This window comes from Scylla paramamosain, chromosome 32 (genome assembly GCF_035594125.1).
Source record: "Scylla paramamosain isolate STU-SP2022 chromosome 32, ASM3559412v1, whole genome shotgun sequence".
NCBI lineage: Eukaryota > Metazoa > Arthropoda > Malacostraca > Decapoda > Portunidae > Scylla > Scylla paramamosain.
Window position 1 is genome coordinate 2514290 of NC_087182.1, and position 13270 is coordinate 2527559.

At 40.5% G+C, this 13270-nt stretch overlaps 1 protein-coding gene across 4 annotated transcripts; it reads right to left on the reverse strand.

Annotated features, from left to right (window-relative positions):
• Nucleotides 1–574: 574 nt before the first annotated feature.
• Nucleotides 575–12538, reverse strand: LOC135089035 (transmembrane protein 62-like). Of its 4 annotated transcripts, none has more exons than XM_063984215.1 (14): nucleotides 12388–12538; nucleotides 11177–11451; nucleotides 10478–10586; nucleotides 10046–10183; nucleotides 9460–9681; nucleotides 8784–8997; nucleotides 8087–8218; nucleotides 7408–7585; nucleotides 6828–6953; nucleotides 6478–6565; nucleotides 5775–5885; nucleotides 5231–5349; nucleotides 4941–4996; nucleotides 575–4561 (listed from the first exon to the last, which is right to left on the reverse strand). In XM_063984215.1, exons 2-14 carry the CDS (start codon nucleotides 11441–11443, stop codon nucleotides 4390–4392), a joined length of 1932 nt encoding a protein of 643 aa, XP_063840285.1. In that variant the 5' UTR covers nucleotides 11444–11451; nucleotides 12388–12538; the 3' UTR covers nucleotides 575–4389. The 4 variants fall into 4 exon arrangements, with proteins under 4 accessions (XP_063840285.1, XP_063840287.1, XP_063840284.1 ...); XM_063984217.1 differs by having other exon boundaries at nucleotides 11177–11448; nucleotides 12388–12520; XM_063984214.1 differs by lacking the exon at nucleotides 12388–12538 and adding an exon at nucleotides 12213–12344.
• Nucleotides 12539–13270: the final 732 nt, after the last annotated feature.

The window sequence follows — 13270 nt, forward strand, 5'->3', positions numbered from 1 at the left end:
CTTGTCTTTAGCTTCCTTCTTAGCTTTAGCTTCCTTCCAATGAAGCTAAAGACTTGTCTTTAGCTTCATTGGTGTATGATTAGTGATGGTTAATACTTGAAAACACGGTCTTCACTGAGGTGAACACTCCCAGTCGTGACATGCATCAGTGACCTGTGACGCGTCACGACTTGCGACGTGTAGATGATAGTAGGACTGCACAAAATTGTGTTTTAAATCATGCTACAGTTTTACGCTTGAGAATTTGTTACCGTAAGACTGCCTAATTCAATGAAATGTAATAATCTACTTATGAACGCAGCCAGAGACAATATTGACATATGATACACACTACCTGCGAAAGTCTATATAGACTGCCTTGTATGGTTGTACGTATGTACAAACATACATGCTCTGTATACATGTCCATATATTACTTCCCTTTACGTCCATAAATCTAATGTTTGTTTTTTTAAAGCTCCCTATTCACTGTATTAATTTATTTCAATCTCGATAACAAATATGAAAATGGAGGCAGTATAGCTTTGTAAAAGAGAAAAATAAATAATGGTGATAAATTAATAAACCTCATAGGTATCGCACTGCTTTTTTATTTCAAGTTGAGGGACATTATGCTAAATGCAGCCAAGAGATTCATTACAACTCACTACAAGTGGATAATACACAAGACTGCACTAATACACTGTTATCTGTATCAAGGTGTAAAGACTATCTACTACTTGTCTGTCTGTCATTCTTGGTTTGTATGCCTCACCACCACTCCTCTTCATACCTATTTATTATACATAAGACACAAGGGCAGATTCTCCCTCTAATGATCCTGGTAACCTCTGTTATCATTCTTTGGTGTAGGATGTTGGGATGTCACTTACACCACTAATGTCTGCCCTGCTACTTGCACACAGTGATGGCCGGTACCAGAAAGCAAGGTGTTCAGGCAGATCACTAGTGTCCTTGTCAGAAAGCACTTATTTCCATGCCACTTGTCATTACAGTATACACTCCCCAGGACACACCCAGCAGCCACCAGCAGGGCCCATTCAGTACACAGGGAGCTCATGTCATCCTTCTGGCACATAAATGGATGACATTGTTGATCGCAAATTCTCTACTCAATGAAATTCGTATTCAACAAATCACAACTTAAAATGTACTGGGCCCCTCCATTAATTACAAGCTCTGGATGTGGCTCTGGGTTTCTCTGAAGAGACAAGGGCTGGGAATCCCTGCTTTGTTTGATAAAGTCTAGTGCCACAAAACTCTTTCAGCCAAACCATAACTGGATTCCCTTTTCAGCATACAAACATGTGTTGTTACCTCTACCTTTAACTTATTCATGCAAATTACATTCACTTGGAAGACCTTGTAAGCCCTGTGACAGGCTGAGGTTTTCGGTCTACATGTCTACTGATGTCAAAGTTTCCTACGTAAGGAGACACTGATCACTGCATGATGAATACAGGCTGACACTCAATGTGCTACTGAAAGTCTTTATACTGACTCTTAAAACTGTAATATTATGTATATTACCATGAGTAGGCTGAGCTGAGTCAAGACTATACCAGTAAAATTCTGTAAATATCATTTAGAACTATTCATTAAACATAGTTTTTAACTGAGGAAAATAGCATGCCAATAACTCTGCCAGTGCTTAAACAGCTGATACAGTATATGTATGGCTGCTGATACAATCACCTGACATCCATCCTAACAATATCAAGGAATGGTATTAAGATAATCATCAGTAATGTAAAGGGTAAGTAGGAGAGTAATGAGATTTCTGAGGATATAAGGAGTATGGGACTAACTAAGGACTGACAATGACAAGAGGTATTGAGCTGGGTAAAGAAGGTGGAGGAGACAGGTGCTGCTTGAAGCTAACATTCCTGTGTCCTCAAGGGATGCCAGCTAAACACAATTTTGTTTCCATTTTGCACATAACCTCACCAAATAGACATGGGAGTCCCTTAAGGAGTCAAGTTCTCTATGTCCAAATCTAAATCCACTTGCTGGTCATGCCCTTAGAGGGTGTTGCCAGAGGGATTAGACACATTACAGAAGAAAGAAAATAAACATTGACTAAATGCTTTCCAGAAGACAATTATAGTGACTAGAAAAAAAGGTAAGTCAGCAGCCCATGTTCAATGAAAAAACAAATTCTGAAACAAAGAAATAGGATTAACAATAACATATCACTTACTTAGAAGATGGGCTGCTGTTAGTAGTTGAGACAAGTGGTACACAATCCATCACAACCACGGGCCACCAATACCCACAAGTACAGCTAACTGAGATCTGAATACATCTAGGTTCTCAGTGACCCCATACCTGAAGAGACACATAATTGTTAAATACAGCTGATGGAGTGCTTTGTTTGGAGTGCTCACATAATTCTGGGTTGTCATCTACTCACTCATACACTTCATAAATATTCAGCCAATAAGTACAATATTTACAGTCCCTGTACAGTTGCATAGCTCAGCACACAGTAAAGCTTCTCCTCTCTGTCTCTCTAACACAAACCTTAAATGTTAACAGACTCAGACAAATAACATAGAAAATGAGACCATGTTGTTGCAGATCATCACCAAGATGCAGTTAGATAATGACAGACACCTTGTGATCATAAGTCTAGGAGTAGATCATGACCAACTGGACACACACACACACACACACACACACACACACACACACACACACACACACACACACACACACACACACACACACACACAAGACAAAACACCAAAGGCCCTTATTAATAGAGATCTTGCAAACACACATCACAATGCAAACATACATCACTACACTTTACAAATCCTTTCATGCAAATCAACAAAGACAAAACAGACTGAACAGCAAATTATATACACATCAGATCACTTAATGCATTGATACAAATTGCTTGCATTAGTTGATCAAACCTCTACAAAAATAGGCACCAAAACAAGACATCAAGGTTCACACACATGTAACACCCAGGTAAAAAGAATGCACTTGGTTAGGATGTCTATAAATCCTAAGAAAAAATGAAGAGTATGTTGTTTTTTTTCTCTGCTGCTGCATGACGACCATATTCATATTCACACTCCCAAAACATCAAGACCGTTTCCTGACATATGAGGCCAAGCAGTTACTGAGGACCCAGTGGCTAACAGGAAACCCTTAGTCATATGAACGGTATAGTTTTTTCTTGACCTTATTATCAAGAGTGTCAGTAACAGACCATGCCAAAGAGGTAATGTCACTATCAGTCAAGTAACATGTTGCACTCTGTTCCTCTGTATTTAATGTTCTTTCACACTCTTAAAGCTTGATTTGCCAAGTACATTCATTTATCAGATTCTGTAAGATCATCAGCATATCAGAGGACTTCAGATTGAGAGAAAATACAAAAAAACAGTGGAAGTGAATGGAATTTCCTCAACTTCTAACTGGCAGCACAGATGAGGGAGGTTTATAATATGTGTCTACCTCAAAATCCCAAAACAGAACTAAATATAGCACTTAAAATAAATTCCATGGTGATCTGAGGGAAGAGAAACACCTTGGACATCACCTATGAGACCTGATTAGTAATGCATGTCAGCAATGCCCATGGTGTGAGATCCTTATAAATTCTGTGCCTCCCTCCCACCAACACAATAATAGCTACAGCACGCTGACCAGAGAAAGGTATGGAATTGAATTTAGTCATCACTGTTGTTATGGATGGCACAAAAACACATGTGGAACATCAAGTAAAAAATAAATAAGTAAATAAATCAATCAAATAAACTGCCAAGATCCCCCATTATGGCTGGAAACGGCCCTGGATAACTTTTTTCTTTCAAGTCCTTTTCTTTGTCTCCTCTTCATTCTTGTGTTGATTCCCACAGTACCTTCCTCTCTTCATACTTCCTCCTCTGCCACACTTCTTGTTCAGTATTCGTTGTGCTAAATTTTGTTTCCCTCCTCCTCCTCTGTCTTCCCATCACCTACAGCCTCTTTTCTATCTCATTCCTCCAATTTTCTTTCTAAATCTACCTTAACTCCTCTATTCCTTTCCAATTTATCATTCTAATAATTCTTCTTCTCTAATTACTAATTTAATTTCTGTCATTCTATCATTTCATTTTTTATCTTTTTATCTTCATGTAATAATTTCAATCTTTGTGTTTTTATTACCTTCAAATCTTCTCTCGCCTCCCTTTTCTCCTCCACAGATCAACATCGCTTCCTATTCTTCTTCACTTATTATTATTTCCTTCTTATCACAAGCACCTAATTTCTGCTACTCCTCTTTCACCACATTTCTTCACTATTCTGTCTCATCTATGTTCTTAGTTACAATTATCCTTTACTCTTCTTGAGATCCTCACTTTTTCTCACTCCCTGGACATATCCCTTTCAGAGCCTCCAGAGGACAATGGCAAGCAGTGAGAGGAAGAGTCGCAGTGGGCCGTTCAGGAGGATGGAGTCGAGGATGAGCCAGGCCAGTATCCCAGGCACCTGTCCTCCCAAGGTGACAGCCATCCCCACCGCCAGCCACTTGCCACACCGGTGCCGGGCTGACTCGTAGCTGCAGGAAAGGATGGACTAGTAAGGTGGCTTCTGTGGACCTGTTGCTATAAGTTTATCTCTTTATTGTAAGGTGGCTTTCCTGGATCTGTGCCTATAAGTCTATCTCTTTATGATTTTGTATTGAATTTTTTGCATGTGCAGGAGGATGGCCAAGAGTAATAAAAAGAAAGGTAATTTTTCTTATATGAAACAACACATGAAGTCAAGCAGGCTGGCAATCCCACACAGGTAGCCCAAACAACACACCACACACTCACATCTACATCATTCACACTCTTAGCCATGTCAGCCTCCTATAGAAAGGGACAGTCTCATGGTCCACCATACTACACCCCATTCTAAATGCCACACTATTAGGTAAGGGACGACACACATACCTCAGCATTTTTTTCAGGAAGATGATGGCAAAGACGGGAAGTTGCAATGTAAGCCACTGTGGGGGAAACATAAAATGACCTGATGTGACTGATAAAAAAAACTTATTACTAGACTTAAAATTATCTTTTCTAATACATTTCTTGTACAGTTTTAAGGCAACAACTTGGATATATTACAGTGGTTAAGGGAAAATGCTAAACACGGTGGTGATGAGTGTGGCATGTGGAATGACCATTGAACATAACAGTACCAAGAACAGAAGAAACATGCAACAAAGGCCGTCTCTCACCAGGAAGAATGCATCAGGGTACGTGAGTTGGCCAGGAAGTGTTGAGGACTCCACGAAAATTCCCCACATGAAGACTGCACCAAACTCTTCCCTGGCTAGCGGCCCGATGTACCAGGGACCTGAACACACAACCAGACATGAGTGATGGATCCCTCATCATAGTAAAGGTGATGGTTCTTTTTGTGCAAGTCAAATATTTTCTCTTTGAAGACCTGAAGAAAAACTAATGAAACACTTCAATTAACTTCAAGACACATGAATGAAAACTAAAAACTTCAGGGTAACTTGGAAATGCAATTGTAGTGAGGTGACAGTCATGAATACCCAAACCAACTTGAGCTCCAGAGGTCACTTATTGCCTGATTGGTAGCAAGTACAACTCATGTTTACCTGTGAATGTCCTATCAAGGTTTACTCTCAAGCAATAATGTCATGAACAATTTCTCTCACCTTCAGGTCAAATACTCCTAAAGGGAATATTACATCGTCAAGAAGGGAATGTGTGTTTGTGAGCAGCAAAGGAGAGAATGAAGGACATACTAACCTATGCTGGGGTAGAGGAGGAAGACCAGGAGGAGGGTGAACACAAGCTGCCTGTGGCTCAGACTGGAGGCAATGTTGATCACCTTCTTGGGCAGCATCTGAACACACCTCACTGCAACACACAGAGACACACAGCTCACCCATGTGGCTTTAAGCACAACCAGACAAACAATGGACAACACACACAAACACACGCCTCACTGGTAAACACACGGTCACACTGCTCTCTTGATAAACAATGACCACACACAAACATACACCTCTCTGGTAAACACATGGTCACATTGCTCTCTCACAGGATTCTCAATGCACTCACACAAGCACAATCTAACCAGCACAATTCTCATTCTTGACAGATTATTCAGCACAACCTTATCATATAAATACAGCCTGTAAACAAAATGGGGCTTTGGAACGAAATTAATCTGGAGTATATTTCTAAATATAACAAACTAGCAATACAATGACTAAATATCAACATCCTACCATCAAACAGTAAAAATATCAATAGTGAATAGCCTGATCTATTCTGACAGCCAATACATGAAATTTTCTCCTGGGTATTATTGCAGTGACAGAAATCTCGATATGTTCCTCTGCAAGCTCTTTAAGTTCTGCACACTTCATTGTCCTGCACCTGCAATCTTTCTTCACAAAGGAACATATGATTAAAACATGAGAGCTGCTTCCTTCCTCTGTCCCACCTTGTTTCCTCACCATCACCAGGAGGAGGCAGCAGCAGAACAGCAGCAGACAGCACGAGCCAATGCCCATCACGTACATAAACAGGAACTTGAAGGACAAAAAAATTAAGTTGATTAAAAATAACAAGTATCAACATACAAGTATCAACATACAACTCTAAGAAAAATTAATCTGCTCACCTTTAATCTAAAAAATACAAACATTATTACTATCTAAAATTCTAAAGCTAAATGCAGACAAATGAAAAACTTAGACGAGTCATAAAAGGTAAAAAGAATCAGACCTTTAATTCAAACCTTCATATAATAATCAATTACTATTATTACCAATGGAAGCAGCAAGCAGTTACCATGTCATGAAAGTTTACGGAGAGGAGGGAAGTGGCCAGGAGGGACGGCTGTGGGCGCTCAAATCCAGTGCCATCCATCCCCATCCTCAGGAGAGACTTGCTGCCAGATGTGTTACCCACCAACACCTGGAAAGCATGAGGGGAGTTAGGAAGGAAAGTCAGTCAGTCAGTCAGTCAGTCAGTCAGTCAGTCAGTCTCTCTCTCTCTCTCTCTCTCTCTCTCTCTCTCTCTCTCTCTCTCTCTCTCTCTCTCTCTCTCTCTCTCTCTCTCTCTCTCATAAATTTGTGAAAGTTGTGTTTTATCTAAAGAAAATTTAGTGGTGAGTTGATTATACTTGTTTTATCATTTTATTATATTTTTGTTTTATTATCTTATGTACTCCAAGGTTGTGAATAAGAAAATTTTGCCAATAAATTAATAAATAAATACCCTCTCCCTCTCACTTCAGTCCCTAATACACACACACACACACACACACACACACACATGTAAAAATAAAACAAGGAGAATAAAATCAACCTAACACTAATAAAACACAAAGCATACAAACACAGTTCTCCTCCAGGAAAGTGCTCCCAACCTGCAGAGTTTTGACAAAGTCCTTTTCAGAGATCTGTGGGTCCCACGCCTCCAGCTGGATGTCCACACTGGCGGTGTAGAGTGGCCCTGACCGGTGCTGACACATGATCCAGTGGCCCAGGTTGTCATCCACTCGCACCGACACAGACAGCACCTCTTCATTACTGAACACCAGCAGCCTGAAGAACAACATTTACACACATTCCTACATACATTTACCAAAGCTGTTTTCTCTATTTATATTAATACAAATTTTAAATGAGAGAAGCAATTCAAATCGTTAGCATGTTATATGTTCTGCTAAATCCTGTTATGAATAAGAGGAGCAACTCAAATCATATGGTCATATTATGCATCCTGCTAAGTCCTGTTATGAATTAGAGGAGCAATTCAAATCCCAATATCATGTTATGTGTCCTGCCAATGTCAGTACTTCCTGGGTGTTAAGAGGGTAGTGGTGGAGGTAGTGGCTGTTGTGTAATTGGTTATAACAGGAGGTTTCACAGCTCCAAATTGTTAGTGATGTTAAACACTGGTTTCATTATAAGGATGGAGGATTTGGACCAAGGTTCACAGCTCAGAATCAGAAGTGATGTTAGATAATGGGTGCACAAAATAAATAATTCCTGGTCTGACAGCCTTAGAGTGAGGCTGGCTTGTTTCCCTGCAGTGGGGCTCACCTCAACATGTATCTGAAGGCACCATGGCCCATGGTGTAGCGCTGCACCCGGGCCACCATCACCACCGGCCAGGAGGGGTGAGTCACGTCCACCCAGTTTACGCGGTCATTGTCCACAGACAAGATGCGGAACCTGTGGAGGGAGGAGACTTGTGAGGATCTGCAATTGCTAACCTCTTGGTCTGGGACATGATCTGGTAAAGCCAAATCTGGAAACTGTAATAATACTACACAAATTCAGTGTGAAATATTTAATACAGTCATTCCAATTGAAGTTATTCAATGAAGATTCAAGATAATCACAATCAATATCATCAGCTTCTATGATTCCACTGCAGCACACTGGCATCTGAATTTCTCAACTCATCTCTGCTGGCTGCCTGTCTATTCAGCCCATTCCAGCAAAGTTTTGAAGCTCATCTCTCCTTTAAGTTCTTAATACATTGGCCTCATCTACTTTCACCATCTCTAATCTGCAATTCTGTTGCCTTAATTGTCCATCCACAATCTTAACACTGCATGTCCACTTCTTTTTTACCTTTCAAGGTTTCTTTGACTGCTTGCAATTTTAAAACACTCTCATGAATACCTCAATCTTCACTGCAAATTTAAGGTGCCAGTGTAGTTCAGTGCCACCATCATCACCACCCCCTTCTTTCTGTATTTCAGGGGACAACAAATCACTGAATAAAAATTACCTGTGGTTCCGATACCAGTCTGCCAGCTCCACCTCCAGCAGGCCGGAGGAGTGCCTGGTCCACATGGGGTCCAGGAAGCCAAAGGCAGTGTGTAAGTGGCCACACAGGTAAGCCACACCAAGGGAGAGGAGCTTCTTCACATCCCGAGGTGACACAATGGTGTTACTTGGGTAGTGACCATAAAACACCACCACCTCACCCTTTGCACGTGCCTCTGTAATAGTGAAGTGGTGGGGCTGACTCCACCTTGCTTACTTAATCCCTTAATTCCTGCATCTTCTCAGCTTATAAGAACAGTCTGGTATAAGTTTTGAGTATGACTTCCAGAGATACCACAACTGACAAAAGGGTGGTGGAGTAGTGAAATAATATCTCTTCACTAGCAGTCAAAGGACTAAAAATGTACAAATATGATTACCAATGAATCTAGCTTCTACCAGCTGACAGTGCTCAAACTTATTCTTGATGGATGTAAAGAATTTTGATCTGCACGGTGGTAATGTTAGTGCTAAATTACTTTACTAAAATGAATAAATATACCATCTAAGATGTTAGGTGATCTACTATATCTTGTTATTTATGAAACAGATGGTAGAATACTATTACAAATTTCATTTACAAACATTCTGCAAACCATGATTCACCTCTTGCATGGTTCACTTCTGGTCAGACTCACTAATAGCAGCCTCCTGGATCCTGGAGTACTCCTGCTCTGAGAGGTAGCCCAGGAAGTTGAAAGCCCTGATGCCTGGCATGAGTGAGGCATCGATGGGCAGCAGGGTGACGTTGTGTCCATCGCTGCCAGGGACCGTTGTGCCAAGCCTGTGTTTGGGGTTCCCAAGGTGTGACTGTATTGCGTGGGCCTTGAAGTGGGCGTGCTGCACCTCATCAAAGTTGTCTGGTGTGAGGAACATTATTTAAAAAGGCTGAAGAGCCCACCTGTGATATCACAGAATCAAATTAAGCCTTTGCATTAAAGAAAATATATTTACAGGACTAGAAAGACCTCTCCCTAGCAGAACTCTTCCAAAGGCATTACAGAGCTTTGAAAAACAACTTAAATTTAAACAAATGAAATTTACAGCCAGGAAGAAGTTTTTAGTCTTATATCATATTTTCCCAATGCTAATGGAGGGTTGGCATACCAGAAGTACACAACCAAATAAAAACAGAAGGAAGCGGGGACCCAAACAGAGGCACATCCCACCACTGCTGCTGGACAGAGCTGCATGACAAGTGCAGCAGAGATGTGGATGACTCACCATGATTCCCTGGAAGGTCAAGCCAGTGCGTGGTGTTGTGCAGTGTCAGGCGGTCCTTCACTGAGCGCTGGTACAAATTCCATTCCTGCGGCAGCTGTGCAAGCTTTACTCCAAAGGTTTTGCTGTTGGTCAAGTCACCTGAAAAGAAATTGAATGACAGATTGGTTTAAGGTGCAATACTAATGGAGTTTTACAATGTATATCAAAAATATCATAATAGAAATATTGATTAATGACAAAATATGAAAAAAAATAACAAGAAAAACTTACATTAATAAGAAAAGAAAAATTCTGTTAAAATCATATTTGGACAACAGAAATTAAGATACAATAAAATATGATAAAATAACATAGAAGTAAATTAAAGATGAAAACAAAAATTATATACAAATTGAAGTGCAAGAGAGAGATATATATATATAGCAGCAGCACCTGTCACCAGCACAGCAGGAGGCCTCAGCAGCATAATCACATCATCCACAAACTCCTGGAAGTATTGTACCTCTTCAGCGGCACCAGTCCGGAGGTGGAGATCTGACACCTGGAACATAGAGGCATCACTAACACCTCACTGCATTTCCACAAAAACTACAAGCATTTGAGCATTTGAGGAGCCTAATGAATAAGGAGCAGAATAGATCATTTCCAAAGTTTGCCAGAAAATGCATTCAAGTTTTGTGAAACTTCAAATTACTACATCTTAACAAGTATTCAAATAATATGACTCCAGACCTCATAGACACTGTGATAGGACCAGATTATCCACACCAACTAAAAATGACAGGGTCGTGGCTAATGTTTGTGAAGAAAGACCACTCCCTGGGCAGATGGATAAACTGCCCTCCCTGCACTGATCTCTTCATTCATACCCTCCACCAAGAAACAAAAGTAGCCGTAAATCATACCTTCCCTCTCCTAGTTCATACCACAGAAATACAAAAGTTTGAAATAAACAAAATAAAGTGAGAAGGTACCATCAGCAGAGTGTGCACTAACTTAAATAAAGACTGGATATGTGTTGCTAAGACCTTGTCAATTATAAATCAGTAAATATTGAGACAGATGTGAAATTCAAGTTGGAGTTGCTGCTTATCAAAATCAATAAATATTCAATAAGGTAATAAATTTTACCTGAACTAGCCAGGTGATCTTCTTGGCACTCTCCTTCTCAATGCGCTGCTCCCACTCCTGCTTGGAGTAGCGCAGGTAACTAGACTCCAGGTAGTGGTTGTTTGCCTGGTACTGCTCCTCCGTCAAGTCCAGGATTGGGAGGGACAGGTGGGCAGCCCAGGACCGCAGCACCAGGAGTGTTGCAGAGGCCAGGCACAGGGCCGTCGCTGCTGCCAGGTACACCCTTCGCCCACGAGGTGTTATGGCTCGCATCCACAGCCTGGCCATCTGTGCTGCTGTGGCAATACAAGGGGGTGGTGGTGGTGATGGTATTCAGGGAGAGCTTTGTGGTGACTTAACTAATGGGTTTTCCTGTTTTGTAAATAAAACTGCAGGGAAAAAAAGGATTTGGGAAGTTTTAGATTAAAAAAAATCCTCATTTTAATAAATTTGTCAGCTTATTGAAACTGTGCCTTCATTTCCTATTAAGGCATGCTGCTAGGTCAGATTAGGTCAGGGGGTCCTGGAATACTTTGTCCCCTCTTGTTTACGTTAGGATAGGTTAAGTAAGATTAGGTTAGGTTAATGTTATTAACAGAGGGTTCAGTGGGGGGAAGGGAGCAAAGCCACACTATTTAGGTTGGGTTAGTATTCTTAATTGGGGGCACAGGGGGAGCTAAGTCCCCTTGGTTAGGTTAAATTAGCCTAGAAGTTTCCTCATTTCCCAAAATATGGCGTCTCATCAATAAAAGTTTTCATGAATGTCCAGATTTGGCCTCATTTGGCTTCCCCTCCCAAACCCTGCTTCCCCAAGCTTGTTTGTATTGGTGGTGGGGGAAGGATGGGGGACGGACTTATTATGAAGTATTACCGAAATGAACTAAAATGAATACTGAACAGTTACACATCACATGGCACTTTGATGTCAGTCCTTAATTACCGGCACATGACAAGGACAAGCAGTGTCATGACAGGTGGACACTTGACAGGTGACAGAAACACAACCATTACTATATATATTCCTGTCTTTCTTTAAACCCTATCCTTTTACCCTTACCTCAGATATGCGTGCTGTCTGTACGTGCATCAAACATCATGACAAGAATAATATCACAACATCCTCATCCTTCCATCCTTACATTTATCATCTCTAACAATGACAGCTGATGGAAACACAACACGGTCTCTCTCTCTCTCTCTCTTCTCGTGTCTCCTCTTATCTCGCCCCTTACCTCAGACGTGTGTGTTATATTTACGTCTATCAAACATCATGAGAAGAGTGTCAGTGGTATAGCATCCTCATCCCTCCATCCTTATCCTTAGATCTATCATCTCTCCGGCCACTCCAGCCTGTTCTTCTTCTTCTTGTGACCTGTTCTGCGTCTTGTATCTGTTTTCCTTGTCTCTGTTATATCTTGCACTGTTTCTTTTCTCTCTGTCACAACGCTTCTTCAATCTTTTTTTTTTTTTATTCTGTATTAATCTCTCTCTCTCTCTCTCTCTCTCTCTCTCTCTCTCTCTCTCTCTCTCTCTCTCTCTCTCTCTCTCTCTCTCTCTCTCTCTCTCTCTCTCAGGGCTAGCACCCAAAATGACTAATTAAGGTATTGCATGAGTGAATTGATATAACATAAATTGGCGTGTATTTGTTGGGTTTTGTGAATTTTTTATTAAAATAGGAAGAGGAAAATGTTACTCTATTCAAGTTTTTGTTTTCGCGAATAATATAAATGGTTGGCTGTTTCTTCAGGTATATTATTAATTCAACGAAGAAAGAGGAGAAAATGCTTATGTTATCTACGGTAGGTACAGTATGTGCGTGTGTGTGTGTGTGTGTGTGTGTGCAGGAGACTTCGTTATTTTTTGTATTCTTGTGATAATTAATATTTGCCTTTATTCGGTGAGCAATTTATGCATTTATTCGTTTCGAAATTCAAGATGACATAACAATCAACTTTATTCACATTGCTATTTTTAGAGAAATTTAAAAGAAAAGAAAGTTTAATTGAAAAGTCTTTATTTCTCTTTTCCTCTTCCTGATGATGATAATGATGATAGTGAGATGGTAAGGGAATGAAATAGTGACGTTTTGAAAATACAAACTACTGAAGAGAGAGA